Source organism: Hoplias malabaricus, chromosome 5 (genome assembly GCF_029633855.1).
Source record: "Hoplias malabaricus isolate fHopMal1 chromosome 5, fHopMal1.hap1, whole genome shotgun sequence".
In the NCBI taxonomy this organism is placed as follows: Eukaryota; Metazoa; Chordata; class Actinopteri; order Characiformes; family Erythrinidae; genus Hoplias; species Hoplias malabaricus.
The window spans coordinates 34322347-34342609 of NC_089804.1; the positions used below are offsets into that span (position 1 = coordinate 34322347).

Below are 20263 nucleotides of genomic sequence, written 5' to 3' on the forward strand. Positions count from 1 at the left end.
TCTGCTGGACGCTCGCAGGACCAAGGTCTGTCTCCATTGAGTGTGTGTGTGTGTGTGTGTGTGTGTGACTCTGCCTGTTTCCTCTGATTCTGCCTGATGTTCTTTTGTGATGTTCTCCATATGTCTTGGTTTAGTTGGAGGACTGGTTCTAGCATTTAAGAGTCTTTTCCTGCACTCATTCTTTCTTCCCTCTGTTCTGTACTCCTGCTATAACCCAGTAGACCATGCCACCCCCACCCACCTCCACAGACCCCTGGCCCAAGCCCACAGATCCCTATAATTAAAGGGTAGAGGTGTAAATAAAGTGGATGAATATGTGTGCTCCTCTCACACTGGTGACAGTGCTGCTCTCGCACTCTTTCTCACTCTCTCACTATTTTTTATTTTTTATTTTTTTGGCCTCTGATTTTTTTTTTTGGTTTGGTCTCTGTCTTTTTGTTCTTCAGTGAGTTTTCTCTCTTTTTTGGATCTATATAAAGTTTGGTTTGATTTTCTTATTTTTTTTACTTACTTTTTTTGATCCAGTCCGACCACTCTGAGTGACTTTATTTACATCTCTGCAAAAGTCTTCAGTGAACTGTCCCTACCCTGGTTAACACATAAGTAATAACCCAGTGAATTATCCCATCCTCTCTCCTGCAGCACCTTCAGATGACGATCCAGGCTCTCCAGGATGAGCTGAGGACTCAAAGAGACCTGAACCAGCTTCTCCAACAGGAGAGTGGCCCCCGGGGTCCAGGGAGCGAGCACTTCACCACCATCGAGCTGACGGAGGAGAACTTTCGCCGGCTGCAGGCCGAGCACGACCGGCAGGCCAAGGAGCTCTTCCTCCTGAGGAAGACGCTGGAGGAGATGGAGCTGAGGATTGAGACGCAGAAGCAGACTCTCGGTGCCCGGGACGAGTCAATCAAGAAGCTGCTGGAGATGCTGCAGAGCAAAGGGCTGCCCCCGGGGCCTGGAAGAGCATCTGAGGAGGAGGAGCAGGAGCGAGCACGCCGCATCGCGGAGGCAGAGGCCCAGCTCGGTCACCTGGAGGTCATCCTTGACCAGAAGGAGAAAGAAAACATCCACCTCAGAGAGGTACGAGAAAAAAGGAGATGTTGTGAGGGAGATTTACAATTTAATAATTATATTTATTGTTTGTTTTATTTACACTCTCACAACAGCAAGGACACATAAAAAGGTATATACAGATCTGAGCATGATATTTAGAGATAAAGCACACTGTAGAAAGCTTTGCTCTGGATCATCTCCTGAGAAATGCATGACCTCAGAACTGCTTGTGATGTGAAATACACAATATATATATTTATATATATAAAATATATATATATATATATATATATATATATATATATATATATATATATTTAATATCTCTTCCTCCAGGAACTTCATCGCAGAAACCAGCTACATCAGGACCCCAGCAAAACTAAAGCCCTGCAGACCATCATAGAAATGAAGGTAAGAGTGGAGCCTTTACTGCTGCAGTCTGAACTCTACACTGCTGTTGTAAGAGGGGAAAATGTAGAGTTAAATATGGACTTAAATGTGGAGTTAAATTTTGAGAATATGGAGTTGACTGCAGATTATTCTTGCTGGAGGATGCAGTTATTTTATCTGTGTTTAGAATAGCGACGACAAAAACACAGAGAACAAACACATGAAAAAATGATGAGAGAGTGAGAGAGATACCAGAGGAAGAAGAGGACAGGCTCTGTGGGCTGCGGATGGAACAGTGTGTGTGTGTGTGTGTGTGTGTGTGCCACCTCCCCACCAGCGGAACTATTACACACACCGCTAAAAATAAAGGATGACCTCATACCTCTCTCTCTCTCTCTCTCTCCCTCTCTCTCTCTCTCTCTCACTATCTCTTTCTCTCTCACACACACACACACACACACACACACACAATACACATACTACACACCCCACAGGGCCCTTCTGATTGGACTCTCCCTGAGTATTACCCAGAATCCTCCACTGCTTAATCAAAACTAACAGACATTAAGTACAGCCAAACAACGTTCAGCCTTTTATTTCCTTACCCACAATGCACCACGCTGAGGCTGTCACTATTTGTGTAAAGGCCAGTTCAGCATCAGTTCCCATAGCGCCCTCTACTCTGGATGCTGTTGCCATGGGAACAGCGGGGGGGGTGTTTACAACAGTGAGAAGCACTAATGCAGAGAGAGAGGAAGAGAGGAAGAGGAGAGAGAGACAGAGACAGGAGAGATACGTAAGGGAAGGAGAGAGACAGCAGGTGCTTGTGTGAATGGAGAAGGTTGTGAGTGCAGTAGTGTTTGTTTCAGGGGGAGCGTAGGGAGGCAACATGCTAACAGGCTAAACTGGATGCTAAAATGTAAACAGGTCTTGCTGGGATTTAGAGCAGGAGACCTGCTTTATGCTTTAGCTCTTTACTTCTTAACCATTAAAGAAAATTGTTTACATGTAAAGATTTAGATGTGTGTTTAAATAACCTTGCAGTGTACACCTTCTATCCGTGTGTGTGTGTCTGGAATTGCATGAAATATAATGTATATAATTAGAGAGAGAGGGAGAGAGAGAGAAAGAGAGAGAGAGTGAATGGAGAAAAGAGGGAGTAAATGGAGAGAGAGATTGAGAGTGAATGGTGAGCGTGAGATAGAGAGAGAGAATGGAGAAAAGAGGGAGTAAATGGAGAGAGAGTGAGAGAGAGAGAGAGAGAGAGAGAGAGAGAGAGAGGGGTTTCTTCTGAGTTGGACTGGGAGATGGACCGTGGCTAATCTTAAAGACATTGTATTATTTATTTAAAAACCTCAGAAGCAGCTAACCCTGCACTCACGGTTTTACTCTGACCTGAGGACACACACACACACACACACACACTTTCCCTCTCCCTCTCTCTCTCTCTCTCTCTCTCGTCCGTCTCTCATCTGTCGCTCCTGTGCTGTAGCTGCTGGCGGATGGATGTATGCTCAGTTTTACCCAATGGTGATTAGATGCTAATCCATTAGCATGAGAGTTGAAGGAGGAGGAGGAGGATTCTGCTGCAGCGCTGCAGATTCTCTCCTTTATTCTTTCTCTCCTTCTTCCTTTCCTTCTTTCTACACCCACAGCCTCTCTCTCTATCCCCCCCCCCCTCTCTCTTTCCCTTCTCCCTGGAACCTGTGTTAGACAAGCATGATGGAGCTAAGCCAGGCTAATTTCTTCTCCCAACTCCTCTCGCAGGACACGAAGATTGCCTCGCTGGAGCGTAACATCCGCGACCTGGAGGACGAGATCCAGATGCTCAAAGCCAACGGCCTGCTGACCACTGAGGACCGGGAAGAAGAGATCAAGCAGATGGAGGTGTATAAGAACCACTCCAAGTTCATGAAGACCAAGGTGGGTCTTGTTTACTCCACTCTCATGTTTGTTAACATTTAAATTTGATGCGTTTATTTTGTATATCTGAGACTGTCCAAATCACACACTGTGTCACAAGAGACACGATGCTCCACTGGGTTATGCTGAACTGCTAACACAACACTGGACAGCTCTACACGCTGGGAGGAGAAAGCTAATCATGCTTTTACAACACATGGTCCATGGTTGGTTTTCCACTCCCACACCCCCCCCACTGTTTCAAAACCCCATCTCTAACAGAAACAGCAGGCTTTGGAAAACACAATAACGGCGGCCGTAACATTAAGTGTTGTTTACTCATTATGTTTTGGCATGTTGTTGTTGTTTGAGACTAAACACAGCTCTGTAATCAGTTCAGACAGATCAGTAGAGTTCGCATCAGCTCTCGTTGGATTCTTTCGTCTGAGAATTTGAACAACTTCAAATGACCAAGGTGTTATTTTTGAGCTGCTGTTGTGAGTCGGATAAACCAAATGTGATCTCTGCTGTAGCTCGTGATTTTACAGATGGAGAGTTTGACTCTCTCTGGACAATCAATGCTTTGCAAGGGTTACACATCACGATTTAGTCCCTACTTGGCTTGCTCGGAACCACAACAGATCTGGCTCTAATCAAGAACCCAGTCCCAGGACCAGGATCAAATTTACCTCATGTAGAAGCAGAAAATCCAAGTAGAATAGAGACTGCAGTGGAAAAGCAGCATCAGTGTCTGTAAAAAAAAAAAGCAAAGCCTTTTAGAGATTCCATAAAAACAAAGTGCTTAAAACTTAAATAAGACATTAAAATTTTGTAGAAATTTGTAATATATTTGACCTCATAGTGTGTCATTCAGCAGAAAAGCCGCAACTGTTATTTTGGACACTTTTGCACACAGTGCAGTGTTTACAGCGAAGCCAAGCTGCGTTTAGAGTCATCAGGGAGTTTGTTACTACATTTTTAGCGTAGTGTTCATCAATCATACATCATTGCTGCATAGTGAATGGAGGGAGAGGGAGAGAGAGAGAGAGAGAGAAGGAGGTAGAGAGGGAGAGGGGGAGAGGGATATAGGGAAGGAGTAGGAGAGGGAAAGAGGAAGAGAAATGTATGTTTACGGGCAGCAGCTCCACAGTCTGATGGATGCGGTTTGTTTGCTGTAATCTGTGGTCTTGCTCATAGTAAGTCTCTCTCTCTCTCTGTCTCTCTCTCTCTCTCTCTCTCTCTCTCTCTCTGGGTGTGGAGTATGGCCATCCCACTCCCTCTAGCCCACTCAGCTGTCTGTTAAACTGTCTAATGTAAAAAAAAACAAAAAAAAAAAACAAAACACATTGGTCAGTTAGTGTTTTCCTCCAAGTGTGTTAAGCACCAATGATTATGCCTTAGGTGCTGGGCATAAACAGATCATATGGAATAAATACTCATTCTCTCTCTCTCCCTCTCTCTCTCTCTCTCTCTCTCTCTCTCTCTCTCTCTCTCTCTCTCGCAGATTGATCAGTTGAAGCAGGAGTTATCTAAAAAGGAGTCTGAGTTGTTGGCTCTTCAGACGAAGCTGGAGACTCTGAACAATCAAAATTCCGACTGTAAACAGCACATTGAGGTTCTGAAGGAGTCATTGACAGCTAAAGAGCAGCGTGCTGCTATTCTGCAGACGGAGGTCTCACACACACACACACACATACACAGACACACACACACACACAAACACTCACACACACACACACACACACACACACACATATGCTTGTACCTTTCTGTAACATGGACATGAAGGTTATATTTACATGATAAGCCCAAACTATATTTTATCAGAAACACCTATCAGTATTTGGCCCCGCCCACATGCATCTATTTATTTGTAAAAAAATTGAGGTTTTGTCTGCATTTGTTCGTCCCACCCACATTAAAACAGTGTTGTAGGTGGACAAGGAAAATGCAGCTTTTCTGAATCACTGATGTCACACAGCGTATCAGCCTATCTGTCTGAAACTCAAACATGCACCGTTAAGATGCCACCATTTTCGTATTTGTCTAGATGGAGATATTTTCCTAAACGGAACTGTGTGGATGGGGCCTGTGAATGTTGCTACTCAAACTGTCAGCACCCCTTTCACCAATGACAAAGGACCACCATAGTATCATCACCACTGTCCAGATCTTATCAGAGCGAGGGATGTTTCTAAATGCAGCAGTGAATCTGAATCTGAGTTCTCTCAGTGATTAGAGGCTTGTGCAGACAGTAGCTGTGCTGTGGTCAGAGAAAACCCTTTTCCACCAAAACAACTTCGGTTCTTGAACAAGTCCCCTTCATGATTCCTGGATTCTTGGTTCTCTCTAGTGAAACAGCCCCCCATGTTTCCACCGGTTTTGATGGGAACCAAGGATACGTCACCAGGGGTGCACTGCAGGGCTGAGTTCCTATGTCACTGTGTATGAATTCAGCTCCAGAGCCAGAGATAAACGTATAGAGTCAGGACAGAGTCATGGTTTGTCCACTATTTACAGCATGGTCAGATCAGAGTGAGATAGGATTCTCTCTGTCACCAATGGGGATTTTCAGAGTGTGGATCCAGAGCTGCTCAGCTCGTGGACTGTAGCAGTGGATAAAACTAGTCAACTCTCCTCGTGTTGCACTGAACACAGCCCCAGAAACAAACAGAAGCAGTATTTTCCTGATTTTCTTTCCAAATCCCTATTTTCTGTTTATCCTTTTAAGAAGGAAAGGCTCTTTACCCCGAACCCTATAGAGGACGATATAACACCTTATAAATCACCCGTCCAGCTCCATTACGCCACTCTGAGCTCTTTCTGGAGCTTCTTTATCTACTCTCACCAATAGACGCTGTCACAGTTCCTGATGAAGAACCCACTGTTCTGTGGTTCCAGTTGGGAACTGACTTTTCTGGTTCCTGAATCTGTTTATGTTGGTGGAAATGTGCCAAATTTTTCCAAAATATCTTCACAAACTGGAACCAAACCAGTTGTGGGGGGGGCGATGGAGGGTCTGTGTGAAGGGCCCAACAGAGGGTCTGTGTAGGGGGCTAACAGAGGGTCTGTGTGGGGGCTGATGGAGGATCTGCGTTTGTTGCAGGTGGATGCCCTGAGGCTGCGGCTGGAGGAGAAGGAGTCCTTCCTGAACAAAAAGAGCAAGCAGCTGCAGGACATGACGGAGGAGAAAGGAACACTGGCTGGAGAAATCCGGGACATGAAGGACATGCTGGAGGTCAAGGAGCGAAAGATAAATGTCCTGCAGAAGAAAGTAGGTCATCCCCAAGACAGGGGTCAAAGGTTGAGGGGTTGGGGTGGGGGTCAGGAAACAGGGACCAACGACCTGTACATTAGGGTTTACTGCTGAGGTTGTGTGTGTGGTTTTTGGGAGTTTATTGTTGACATTGCAGGTAGTTATGGTCTGTATTGTAGATGTGTGTGTGTGTGTGTGTGTGTGTGTGTGTGTGTTGTTTTCGGGTGTGTATTGCTGATGTTGTGTGTGTGTGTGTGTGTACAGTGGTGGACAATAATGAAGTAAATGTTATTTATCCCACACAGACATGGGGAGAAAACACCAAACTCCTCACAGTCACCCGGAGCGGGAATCAAACCCACAACCTTCAGGTCCCTGGAGCTGTGTGACTGTGACACTACCTGCTGCACCACTGTGCCGCCCTGCATAATACATTTTAAAGTTTCTTACTCCACTACATTATGAAATTCTGCTGTTCCTCATGGTTTATTTGTGATAAAACTGTAACGTGTCTGAACAAATCTCCCTGCTTCATACAGCTCTCCACGCGACACACAGCCGCACTGTTGCTAGGAGATGAACAGACACAATAGCTGTGCTATAACAAGTGAAATACAATAATAACCAAGGCAGACCTTTTTTAGTGTTGAGTGTTGAGCTAATTTGAGACTGTAAGTAATCATTTTCAGTTCTCAGAACTTTGTACTGTTTATTTGTACTGTTTAGTATTCGGCTGTATTTGAGTCATCACTAACTACTATTTCATTCATACACATGGTTTTACGGATCTGTAGCTGTCACAAATCACTCCCTGAGGGTGAGAGTCAGTTGGGGATTTATTAAACACAATACGTGCAGCGAGGTCAAAACCAGAAGAAACAAGTCCAAAAGACAAAAACGGGTATCAGGTAAAAAGTCCGAAAAACTAAACTGTAGCCTGTTTAAGAAACAGGTGTCTCAGAAATGTAGAAATAACTCAAACTATACTCTGCAACTATGTAAACAAAACAGAGAGTTTAAAGGAACACTGTGCAATATTTTTACCTTAAAATTACAGCTTCAAAATCATTGTGATGCTTCATCAACCTGTAATAGGGTGAATAGAAATTCTGTCATTGCTACTCTTGGCTCAGCACTACAGAAACTGCACTAGGTTGCTTTTGGAGGAAGTTAGGAAACCACCCCCACCCCACGCCAATTTCAGTACAGTGCTGTATAAGTTAATTGCACTAGGCCGAGCCCCAGGAGCAGAAAAAAACCCAATCTTGCCTAGTGTTCCTAAAGGAGGGTAGTGTAGATGACTTAATATTTCTGGACTTTTTGACTTGAGCAACTTGAACCATGTTTGTCCGACTGCAGACCAATCCAGACATTTCTGGAGAGGTGCACATGAGGTTTACAGCATAGGTTCAACAGAGAAGCATAATTTGGGCTTAATACTCAGGAGAAAGCGACCTCTACTGGTTTGGAGGGGCAGCACTAGACTCTTTTCACTTGCAATGTGTTAAACATAAGTCTTGTTACAAAAATTATAATAGGACATTAGATACTTACATTTGATACTTAAGTACATTTGAAGGTAAATACTTTTACTCACGTGGGGATCTACAACAAGGACTTCTGCTTTTACTGGAGTAATATTTTACCATGTGTATCTGTACATTTACTCAAGTACATGCTTTGTGTACTTTGTCCACCACTGGGAGTGTATTGTTGATGTTGTGTGTGTGTCTGTTTGTGTGACTTTTTTTGGGGGGGTATTTGTGTTTCGGGTGTGTATTGTTGATGTGAACTGTGGTACTGTGTGTGTGTGTGTGTGTGTGTGTATGTGTGTGTGTATGTGTGCGTGTGTGTGTGCATGGTTGAGGCTGTGTGTGTACTGTGTCTCTGTGGGTGTGTGTCGAAGGCTGAGACTTTAATGTATTTCTGCTTCAGTAGCTGCTGCCAGAGCTATAAATACAGCAGTGTCACTCTCCCTCCCTTCTTCTTCTTCTTCTCTCTCTCTCTTCCTGTCCCACCCACATTCTCATCTTATCCTCACTCCCTTTCAGTTACTTTCTCTCTCCCTTTTATCCTTCCTGTCTTTTATTTCTCACTCCTCTCTCTCTCTCACTCTCTGTCAAAGTGAAGTTAAAACATGAAGCTTATTGTGATCCAATCCAACTCACTCTGGTTTCACTAGTTCTGATACATTTTTACAGGGGCTTGTCCTGTTACTCAGAGCTTGAGTCTCCTTACAGAAAAACACCTGCAACACACTCACTGTGTTATAATTGTGTTATAAATATTTTTGATATTAGTTTATTTGTAACCCTTCCCCACTTGTCTGATTGGCCGTTGGAGCCGCTGAGGTTGAGTCCAAACCAAGGAAAGAATAATCTCTCTCTCTCTCTCTCTCTCTCTCTCTCTCTCTCTCTCTCTCTCTCTCTCAGATTGAGAATCTTCAGGAACAGCTGCGGGATAAAGACAAACAGCTGGGGAACCTGAAGGACAGAGTCAAGTCTCTGCAGACGGACTCCACCAACACGGACACAGCTTTAGCCACGCTGGAAGAGGCTCTGTCCGAGAAGGTGAATCACTCCTAACAAGCAGTGTGAATTCCACAAGAGGGAAACCTTTATTGCTCATAGGTAGCTCTGTAATGGCTCAAGAGACCTAATGGTGATCCTCCTAAAACCCCTTAGGAGAAACAGAATGAGACAAAAAGGAGACGTGGAATATGAGAGACATATTGGAGGGAGTGGAGTTTATTTTATGTAGCAAATCTGAGCACAGTTGTGGACTTTAAGGCCATTAAGGAGAGCTCCTGTTTGGTATTTTCCATTGCTGTGGGTTACAATGTTATGAGCTGCTGGAGAACTCAGTAAAGAGTCTATGAACCTTTGTGGTATTGATTTTACTGTCCATAAAGCAGCAGAATGAATCACGATGTAGACAGCAGTGTGAATTACTGTACATCTGTCTGAAGTGCTCATAAAAGCAGAAAGTATATAAAGCATAAAGGGGTAAAAATAAAAGAATAAGGAATAAAAGATTGTGGAATAAAGAGGTGGTGAAATGGCTGCTTCCTGCTCCGAGGGATTATCTTTGTGAAAAAGGGCTGTTTCCTGCTGGTTTGTGGAGATATGCGTGTGTTAGTGAAGTCTCCTCTAGTCTCTCTCTGTCTGTCTCTTTCTCTCTCTCTCTCTCTCTCTCTCTCTCTCTCTCTCCCTCTCTCTCTTTGTCTCTCTCTCTCTTTCTCTCCCTCTCTCTCTCCCTCTCTCTCCCTCTCTCTCTCTGTCTCTCTCTCCCCCTCTCTCTTTCTCTCTCTCCCCCTCTCTCTCCCTCTCTCTCTCACTGTCTCTCTGTCTCTCTCTCTCTCTCTCTCTCTCTCTCTCTCTCCCCCCCCCCTCTCTCTCTCTCTAAGCTGGACACTGAGAAGAGATGATCTGATAAAAATGCAGCTTTCCATGAAAAGCATAAAAACACAGTGCTTTGTTCTATTTTATCTTCAGAAATGATCTCCTTTATCTCCTGAAATTCAAAGGATGGCAGGAAGTTTTTAAAATCCGTAAACATCAGTGTAGCAAAGTGTTCTCTCAAGAAAATCCACAGTAGTGAACAAACTGAACACAAACATTTATTTCTATGTGTCAGTCATCCTCTAGAACCACAGTCTGGGCAGAGTTCCACTTCTCACCTGACGCTAATATTGACTCTTTATTTAAAAAAAAAGAAATAAACCACTGAATTAGTAGAAAATAAGAAAGTAAAGAGTTTTATGACAGTGTTTTTGCAAACGTACTTCTCACCCACCGCCCCCCTGCAGTCCTTTTTTGGGGGGGCACACCTTGTAGTCTGACCACCTCTGAGCCTGTTGATATGTGCTCATCAAAAGCTGTTACTGATTATGAGTGTGTGCATATTGAATGTGTGTGTGTGTGTGTGTGTGTGTGTGTGTGTGTGTGTGTGTGTGTGTGTGTGTGTGTGTGTTTTCAGGAGCGTATTATCGAGCGTCTAAAGGAGCAGAGGGAGCGGGAGGACAGGGAGAGAATGGAGGAGCTGGAGTCCTATAAGAAAGAGAATAAAGACTTGAAGGAGAAGGTCAGCTCTCTGCAGGTGGAGCTCACAGAGAAGGAGGTAGGACTGAGTGTGTGTGTCTGCGTCCCTGTGTGTAATGTGTATAGAGCATTTATTTGACTTGAATTTCCATTCAAGTCACATAAATAACCTTGCGCTCAATGGTCATTTTGAACAGATAGCGACCTGAAGGGTGGCCTCTGACGTGTGTTTGTCCTTACATGTCTGTGTCAGTGTGTGTTAGTGTGTCCATGTGTGTGTCAGTCTGTGTTTATATCTGTGGGACCATTGGAAGAGCTGTGCTCTGTGCACTGTGTGAGAGTGTGTGCGACTGCATGTGTGTGTGGGTGTGTCTTTCTCCCAGTGTCCTATCTGTCAGCTTTAATTCTGCCTTTCACTCATTTCTCTCTCTTGTCTCTCTCTGTCTCTCTCTCATTCTCTCTCTGTCTCTCTGTCTCTCTCTCTCTCTCTCCCTCTCCCTCTGTCTCTCTCTCTCTCTCTCTCTCTCTCTCTCTCTAGTCCAGTCTAATAGATCTGAAAGAGCATGCCTCGTCCCTGGCCTCATCCGGCCTCAAGAAAGACTCCAAGCTCAAGTCTCTGGAGATCGCCATCGAGCAGAAGAAGGAGGAATGCAGTAAACTGGAGACTCAGCTGCAGAAGGTTGCTCCATCCATTCATCCCACATCACCTTAACCCCACCCATTCAGCCCATAGCATCTTCCTTATCCCCACCCATATATTTTACAGTACCTTAACCCCACCCATTCCACTTACAGCACCTTAGCCCCACCCATTCCACTTACAGCACCTTAGCCCCACCCATTCCACTTACAGCACCTTAGCCCCGCCCATTCCACTTACAGCACCGTAGCCCCGCCCACTCCACTTACAGCACCTTAGCCCTGCCCATTCCACTTACAGCACCTCAACCCCGCCCATTCCACTTACAGCACCTTAACCCCACCCATTCCACTTAGAGCACCTTAGCCTCACCCATTCCACTTACAGAACCTTAACCCCACCCATTCCCCATGTTTGGCACTGAAGCTCCACCTATTCATTCCACAGCATCTTATTTCTGCTGCTGTCATTTATTCCCTGCTCATTGTGCTTACATCATATAGCCATGACATACAAATTACAGCACCTTAGCCCCGCCCATTCCACTTACAGCATCTTAGCCCCGCCCATTCCACCTACAGCACCTTAGCTCCGACCATTCCACTTACAGCACATTAGCCCCGCCCATTCCACTTACAGCACCTTAGCTCCGCCCATTCCACTTACAGCACATTAACCCCACCCATTCCGTGTTTGGCACTGAAGCTCCACCTATTCATTCCACAGCATCTTATTCCTGCTGCTGACATTTATTCCCTGCCCACTGTGCTTACATCATACAGCCATGACATACAAATTACAGCACCTTAGCCCCGCCCATTTCACTTACAACACCTTAGCCCCGCCCATTCCACTTACAGCATCTTAGCCCCGCCCATTCCACTTACAGCACCTTAGCTCCGACCATTCCACTTACAGCACATTAGCTCCGCCCATTCCACGTACAGCACATTAACCTCACCCATTCCGTGTTTGGCACTGAAGCTCCACCTATTCATTCCACAGCATCTTATTCCTGCTGCTGACATTTATTCCGTGCCCACTGTGCTTACATCATATAGCCATGACATACAAATTACAGCACCTTAGCCATGTCGTTTACTTCCTGTGGGCAAACAATTAAACACCGTGCTGTTTCTGAATGTCAGGAAGCAGACGGATCACTGCAGAATTTTAAAGCATCAAAATCCAAAAGGAGCAGCTGAGGAGGGGGATTAGTCTGTAATCTCATAAGTCCCCTGTTATCAGACAACGTTGGATGGGCCTTAATCAGACCCTACACCCATCTCTCGGCTGTGTGTGGGTGTGTGTGTGTATGTGTGTGTATGCAGAAGGCCCACGAAGTGGAGGTGCAGCAGGGCTCCAGGGGAAATCCGGACTTTGTGGATCGTGTGAAGCTGCTGGAGAAGGAGGTGAGCTTCTTTAAGGAGGAGTCAAATAAGTCCCAGGCAGAGGTGGAGCGTCTGCTGGAGATCCTCCGAGAGGTGGAGACCGAGAAAAATGACAAAGACAAAAAGATTGCAGAGCTGGAGAGGTGAGGTCCTTCACTTTAGTCTCCTTGCTACAAATGTACTACACCTTTACAGTGTTTACTACACCTTTACTGTTTACTACATCTTTAGAGTGTATACTACACCTTTACTGCATATTTAACGTGTTTACTACAACTTTACAGTTTACTACATTTTTGTACACTACATTTAGTGCTTACTACACATTTACTGTGCATTCTCTGCTTCATAACTTTAATATTTTATAAGATATATGCAAGATGAAGGTGTTACGTGGAAGCTGGAAGTCTCTTCTTTCCATTGGAGTGGTGTCTCAAGCAAACCATTTGCAATCCTTAATTTTTTTTTTCATCTTCTCTATTATAAGTGGGCGGCACACAGCTCCAGGGACCTGGAGGTTGTGGGTTCGATTCCCGCTCCGGGTGACTGTCTGTGAGGAGTTAGTGTGTTCTCCCCGTGTCCGGGTGGGTTTCCTCCGGGTGCTCCAGTATCCTCCCACAGTCCAAAATCAAAGGTTGGTAGGTGGATTGGCGACTCAAAAGTGTCCGTAGGTGTGAGTGTGTGAGTGAATGTTTGAGTATGTGTGTTATCCTGTGAAGGACTGGCGTCCCCTCCAGGGTGTATTCCCGCCTTGCGTCCAATGATTCCAGGTAGGCTCTGGACCCACCGCGACCCTGAACTGGATAAGCGCTTATAGATAATGAATGAATGAATGAATGAATGTATTATAAGGTGAATTGCACATTATCATGCTTTACCTTTTAATGGCCACAAGAGGACACCCTAACCATTCATTTAACGCCTTGTTCAAGCTAACGGAACACTGTTTGACACTTTGGAGAATTACTCAGAATTTTTCAAAAAGGACAAATATTTACACACTTAGTAAGTCCATTATTGCTTGTTAGAATCTAATATTGCCCAATATGGCTTTTCATAGCCCAAACATAAACCCTGCATATTTGTATATTTGTAGTAACTCATAAAACAAACAGTATTTTTTTTTTAACAAAAATACATTTTTTGATGCTGAAAAAAGAATACTATGGGACACCACGTGGGATCCTCTATTTAGACTTGAATAAATATCAAATAAATACATCTGGAACACTCAAAACCTTTTCTGGTAAAGTTCTACATCCAATCTGTAGATTCCAGATGTCTCTAAGTCCTTAACAAAAAAAAATTTGGCATTCAGGAGTCAATTGAAAGCATTTGTAAATTTTCTTGTGGTCATAAATCACATATTTTTCTACTTTAAAGTGTTGAATTATTTTCATTTATTTCAAGTATTTAGAAAGTAATAATCACTCATGTTTGCTACAAATTTACTACATCTTTAATATGTTTACTACCACATTACAGTGTTTACTAAAACTTACCTTTGTTTTCTACACGGTTTACTACAACTTTACTGTGTTTACTACCCATTTACTGCACCTTTACTCTTCTTTCTACATCTTCTCTATCTTTTTTATACCTTTTACTGTCTTTACAATGCCTTAACTCTCTCTCTCTCTCTCTCTCTCTCTCTCTCTCTCTCTGAGGTTCAGCAGGGTCAGAGCTGTCCTCACACTGTTACTGTCCCTGTTTAAGCTGGGATTAAACTCTGGATTAAGCCTAGTCCTGGACTGTACAGGGTTTTGAACAGAAGTTTACTTTTAAAAGAAGGATTTAGCCCAAGACTAGGTTTAATCCCTGAGTGGGAAAGTGTGCCGCAGTCTTACTGCTCTCTGATTAACTCTTCTTCTTTTTCCTTTTACAAAACTCTCTCCCTTTTCTCCTTCTCTTTTCCTCCTTCATTTTTCCTCTTCCAAATCTCTCGTTCCTTTGTTTGCCATCCTCCTCCCCTGTTTTTCCTTTTTCCTTTCATCTTTTACCCGCTTTCCTCTGGTGTTATTTTACACATTCTTTTCTCCTCCCAAATCCCTCTCTCTTTTTACTTTTCTCTGTCCATCATCCTTTCTGGGATTTTAATATATGACTGTAATTCCAATTGTTTTCCCATTTGAACATTTACCATTTCTCTCTCCTTTGGCATATCACTCCACCCTCTTTTTTCTCAATCCCTCCATCTCTCTCACTCTTTACTTCACTGGCTGTTCCCTCACTCTGCTCCAACCCAACCGCACCACACTCTTCACTCTCTAAACATGACCCCATTGACTCCGCCCCTGTCAGTCCGCCTACCACCTTGCCCCGCCCCTCACCCCGCCCTGCGGGCAGAGCCCCAGCTGACCCACACCCCTCTGTGGCCGCCGGCCCGCAGCAGATCGGGGGTATGGTGTGGGATTTCCTGGGAAAGTGAGTGCTCTGCCCTGGTCACTGCTCTCCACTCGGCTGTCTGTCTGTAGCCAGCGTCCTGGTCGACAGAAGACACACACTTAACAGGCACAGCTCTGACACCATTCAACCAATCAATCAGTAACCACAAAACTGACTTCACAGAAATGAAGACCATTGGCTTCTAAAATTGAATCTTTTAAATAAAACAGTGTGAATGAATCCCCGTGGGTCAGTTTCATCTGGTGTGAATCTGCAGCATGAGGAGTGTTTATGGTCTGACATTAATAACTGGAGAGATTATAATCCAGTACGAATCCACACTGTGTACACATTCAGGATTTATTTTGATCCAGTATGAATCCACTGCCTGAGTGGTGTCTAAAGGGAATAATATTATGTTAATAACAGTGAAGTGAATTTAATCCAGTATCAATCAGCAGTATGTACAATTAAGTGACTGAATCCAATACGAATCTGCAGTGTGTGCTGTGTGTAGAGTTTGTTACTAATAACTGTGGACTGATGATTATTCAGTATGAATCTGTATAAGTGTGGCACAGTGGTACAGCAGGTAGTGTCACTGTCACACAGCTCCTTGAGGTTGTGGGCTTAAGCCCCACTGCGGGTGACTGTGAGAAGGTTAGTGTGTTCTCCCCGTGTCCACGTGGGTCCTCCCACAGCCAAAAACACACGTTGGTAGGTGGATTGGCGACTCAATAGCCACCCTAGGTGTGAGTATGTGAGGAATGTGAGAGTGTGTGTCGCCCTGTGAAGGACTGGCACCTCCTCTATGGTGTGTTCCTGCCTTGTGCCCAGTGATTCTGGGAAGGCTCCAGACCCACCGCAACTCTGGATTGGATAAACAGTTACAGACAATGAAGGAATAAATGCACAAATTAATATTTTTACATCTATACTATACAGCAAGTATCATACTGGAAAATGTCATTCCCCAGTTATTACTGGCAGATTGTAAACACCACACACACACACACAACACTCACACTGTAAAAGCTCCACCAGAGTTTATTCCAGATTCATACCGAATTATCACTTCTCTACAGTTGTTACAGAGTAAAACGTAAAATCTTAAACAGAGCCGGTACAGCTTCAGTTGACCAGGACCTTTACTGCTGGAGGGTTCCCTTGTTGACTTGGAGGGGCCGTCCCTGCTGTCTGTCTGTTTTATTTCTGCACTCCTGTCTGTCTGCATCTAGCCTGACTGCCTGTTGTCTGTTTGCTTGTTTTCTGCCTGATGTCTGACTGACACCGTGCTCCATCTGCAGAATGAAGTAGCCATCTTTATGTAGCTGTTACTGCCTCTGCCTTTCCACTACGTCCAGAAACTGCTCCTAAACAGCTGTAACAATCATATCTTCATAGATAGAGAAAAAAGAATACAATTAAAAGGAGTGTTTCTGAAAGAAAGTGATTTTAAAATTGGCCTGCCCCCTCGTAACAGTCTTTCATCACAGTACTGGACCCACGTTTATGTGAGAGTGCAAAGACGCAGCAGGTCAAAGGATTAAACGCAGTGAAACAGACACAACGTGCGAGGAGAAATAAGAGCAGAGAACTGAGGGAAAACTGTTAAAAGACTTGTTCCTCACCACTGCACGCTTGGGTCGGGGTGAACAGCGAGCAGCTCATTATCATTTAAAGGAACAGGCACTGATATTGGACATTCTGAAAAGGGCTGTGTTCCTCTGTAGAGAAGATGGGGAGTATGTCTCCGTTAATATTGCTCTATTAGAGACATAACAGTAAATGTGTGAGTGTGTGTGTGTGTGCGACAGCTGTGTTTTGTCTCTTTGTGATGGTGTACATAGGCCTCTATCACGTCCATGCTGTTATGTAAATACCCTCAGTTGCTAATTTGCATGTGTTAATTTCCCTCGATGTGAAGTTTGTGTTATATTTCTGATCTTTTTTTAATGAGTTTAAAAACACAGCAGCTATGTTTTCACAGTTAAACACGTGACAAGCTTAATTTTCAGTGTTCTGGTTTCCTGTTGTTGTTGTGTGTGTCAGTTTGTGGTCGTAGTGTTGGCATGTCATGAATAATTCATAAAGACACACCGAGATTAAAGGAGTGATTAAATGAATATGAATTTAAGCAGAGATTTTAATCTTGGTGCGTTTTAATGAGCCTGGCTTTTGCTTTCATACTCCCTTCCACACACTGTCCACTCTGTTGTTTCTGATCATTCTGTTCACTGATCACCCAAAACATTCACTCATTCAGTTACACTCACACACACACACACAAACATATATCAACTTTACTCAAATGGCAAAAGAGAGTATCTACAAAATATATATTCTATTGTAAAGTAAGAATTTATGGATTTTTTTTCATTCAGTCATTCACTCCTTCATCTTCTGTAAGTTCTTCATCCTCTTTAGGGTCACAGAAGGGCCACAGACAAATGACACAGGGGAGGAATACACCCCGGAGAGGGCGCCAGTCCATTACCAGGCATCCCACACTCACTCGATCACACACACACACACACACACACACACACACCTGTGGACAGTTTTACACACTCAACCATTCACTGACACTCACACAAACTGCTATATGTTGGTCTGGATTTTTTTTTTTTGAGTGACTTTCTAAGAGACTACACAATCCTATTCATGATTTCTCAAGATTAATTTCTCATTTGCATACTCTCCTCTCTTGACCAATCAGCTCCTTTGCTCTACCCCATTCCCCTCCCCATTTTAGCCTCTCTGCACTTTCCTGTCCCTCCCTCTCCCTTGAATGGCTCCTCCCCTTTCCTCCCAGTCAGAGTTAAAAGAATTAGTCACCCAGAAATGCTAACGTTGCTTACATGAATCAAGGCTGCACACTGTGATTGTTGTACAGTTCCCCACTTTATTAGCGCCCCCTAGTGTTTCACAGCCTTAATAAAATATTCAGCCCTCATCAAGTTGATGCTTCATATATCTGTAAACAGTAGTTTAGATACACCTTGTATTGATTAAAATGCCAGTTACCTCTCTTTCAATAATGCACATATAGGGATTTTAAGATTTAAGATTACTTTAAGATTAAGACAAATTAAGATTATTTTAGAAAAGAATGTCCTATTTTGTATTTACGGTTATATACAATTTTATACAAGCACCACTCTTATTTATAAGATGATGATTTTAAGGGTCTAAGACATTTGCACACTACTGCATGTTCACTGAAGTTGGTCCTGTGTGGTTTTGTTAAAGGCAGGGAAGCTAAATTCATTCTATTCTTGACACAAGCTCCTTCTATGTGTTTTGCCACCATTTGACACTCTGTGGTTTCTCATAGAGGGATAAATGCCTGTGGGTTTCCTCCGGGTGCTCCGGTTTCCTCCCACAGTCCAAAAACACACGTTGGTAGGTGGATTGGCGACTCAAAAAAAGTGTCCGTAGGTGTGAATGTCTGTGTGTCTGTGTTGCCCTGTGAAGGACTGGCGCCCCCTCCAGGGTGTATTGCCGCCTTGCGCCCATTGATTCCAGGTAGGCTCTGGACCCACCGCGACCCTGAATTGGATAAGCGGTTACAGATAATGAATGAACGACTGAAAAACCTGTATTGTCTCCAAAGATATTAAAGTTCTCTGTGCAGAGCTGTTGGTTAAATCCAGCAGCAGCAGCACAACATCAGCTATTAACACAGGTTACAGACTTTAAATTCTTTTATATTGCAATGATCTACATTAAGCAACTGTCTGACTACACGAGTATCAAAATAATTCAGTAAGCAATTGCCCTTTAGCTACTGGAAATTGCTCTGAATTAAAGGTGGTATTAGGAAGAGGACCGTTTTGTAAAATTTTGTCTGATTATTAATTAATTTATTATTTATTTATTTAATTCATGTGTTTTTATTAATTTTTATTTAAAATTCAGCCAGGTAAGATGATACTTTTAGGATCTTTCACACATTAAGCACACTTTACGCGTTTTCAGGAGCAGGTGTAAATTTCATTTGTACCTATGAACATTTTGAGACTACAAACATATTAATGAATCTGGATATTTATTTTAAAAAAAAGTGATTTAAGCACAAATTCGTTCTGTCATGTTTCATGAATGAGGCCCATAGTTTCTTCAGTGATAACAGCTTCCCTTAGAGAATCTTCAGCCTACCTTCAGCTAACCCTTTATTTTTACTTGTTTAGTGTATTATTATTTAATTTAGTTTTATAGTATGTTAGTGGGTTATTTTGTTTATGAGCTTGCTAGCTAATTCACTGTTTATTTATTAGTCCGGTGAGCAAGTTTTGAGTGAGCTAGTTAGTTTGCGCATTAGATATAAACCAAACATGTGAGACCTTTCAATAATAAAAATGTGCATTATTTAACAAAGGATTTGTATAAGTCCAGCCTATGCTAAGACAGAGTTAGGCTAATTCAGTGTTAGCACTAATGCTCAAGGATTTTGTTTTCTGATATTGTGCTCTTCCTGCCTGAGATTTAAATCAAAATTCTCCTTCCTGTGTTTAGGGCTGTGTTTTTACCCACTATAACAAAGTTATACGAAGGTTACAATTTCATAGCTGGTCCCCTTGTAGCATTATTTGTTAGCCACGTTAGCATCTGTGGGTGAACGATTCCTTTAAGGCTTAACGGAGTTAGCAGTGGCTTGTGTTCTCATGTTCTCAGACTGAGCTGCGTCTGCAGGATGGCAGGACGTTTGTTTTGATCCCTGACAGAGTTCATTGTCTCTGGTTGTTTGCTGTTTTGTTTGATGGATGGTTGCATATTTGTTCCCTAGCAGCCTTGCTTCCTTGACCCCTTGCTCTCTCTCTCTCTCTCTCTCTCTCTCTCTCTCTCTCTCTCTCTCTCTCTCTCTCTCTCTCTCTTGTCCCTGGGCTGAAGTGATCACTGCATGTGGGCTCTATTGAGCCGAACCCAGTGGCATCTTTCTCACCATGATGATGATGATGATGATGATGATGAAGCAGCACCCTGCATTTACTTTCCTTTGAACCCACGTCCCCTTTCTCAGGTTACGTTTTGTGATGTGTTTCTTCCTCCTCTTCCACTGTGCTAAATTTCTTTCCTCCTCTCCTTTCTCTCCTCTTTCTCAACATCTTCTGTGTGATTCCTCCTCTCACTTTTGCTCCTGGTTTTCCTCCTCTTCCTTCCTTCTGTTCTTCATGCCCCGCAGCCTTGCTCCTAGGTAAGTTGA

General features: G+C 43.5%; 1 protein-coding gene across 1 annotated transcript in view; it reads left to right on the plus strand.

The window, feature by feature from the left end:
* erc2 (ELKS/RAB6-interacting/CAST family member 2) overlaps positions 1 to 20263 on the plus strand; it is a 47810-nt gene that overhangs the window by 18044 nt on the left and 9503 nt on the right. The window contains exons 2-11 of the mRNA XM_066671152.1: positions 643 to 1080; positions 1390 to 1464; positions 3211 to 3366; positions 4850 to 5017; positions 6452 to 6619; positions 9034 to 9171; positions 10580 to 10720; positions 11180 to 11320; positions 12613 to 12815; positions 20243 to 20254. Of these exons, the coding sequence (XP_066527249.1) occupies positions 643 to 1080; positions 1390 to 1464; positions 3211 to 3366; positions 4850 to 5017; positions 6452 to 6619; positions 9034 to 9171; positions 10580 to 10720; positions 11180 to 11320; positions 12613 to 12815; positions 20243 to 20254 (1640 nt within the window). The remainder of the gene's footprint in view (positions 1 to 642; positions 1081 to 1389; positions 1465 to 3210; positions 3367 to 4849; positions 5018 to 6451; positions 6620 to 9033; positions 9172 to 10579; positions 10721 to 11179; positions 11321 to 12612; positions 12816 to 20242; positions 20255 to 20263) is intronic.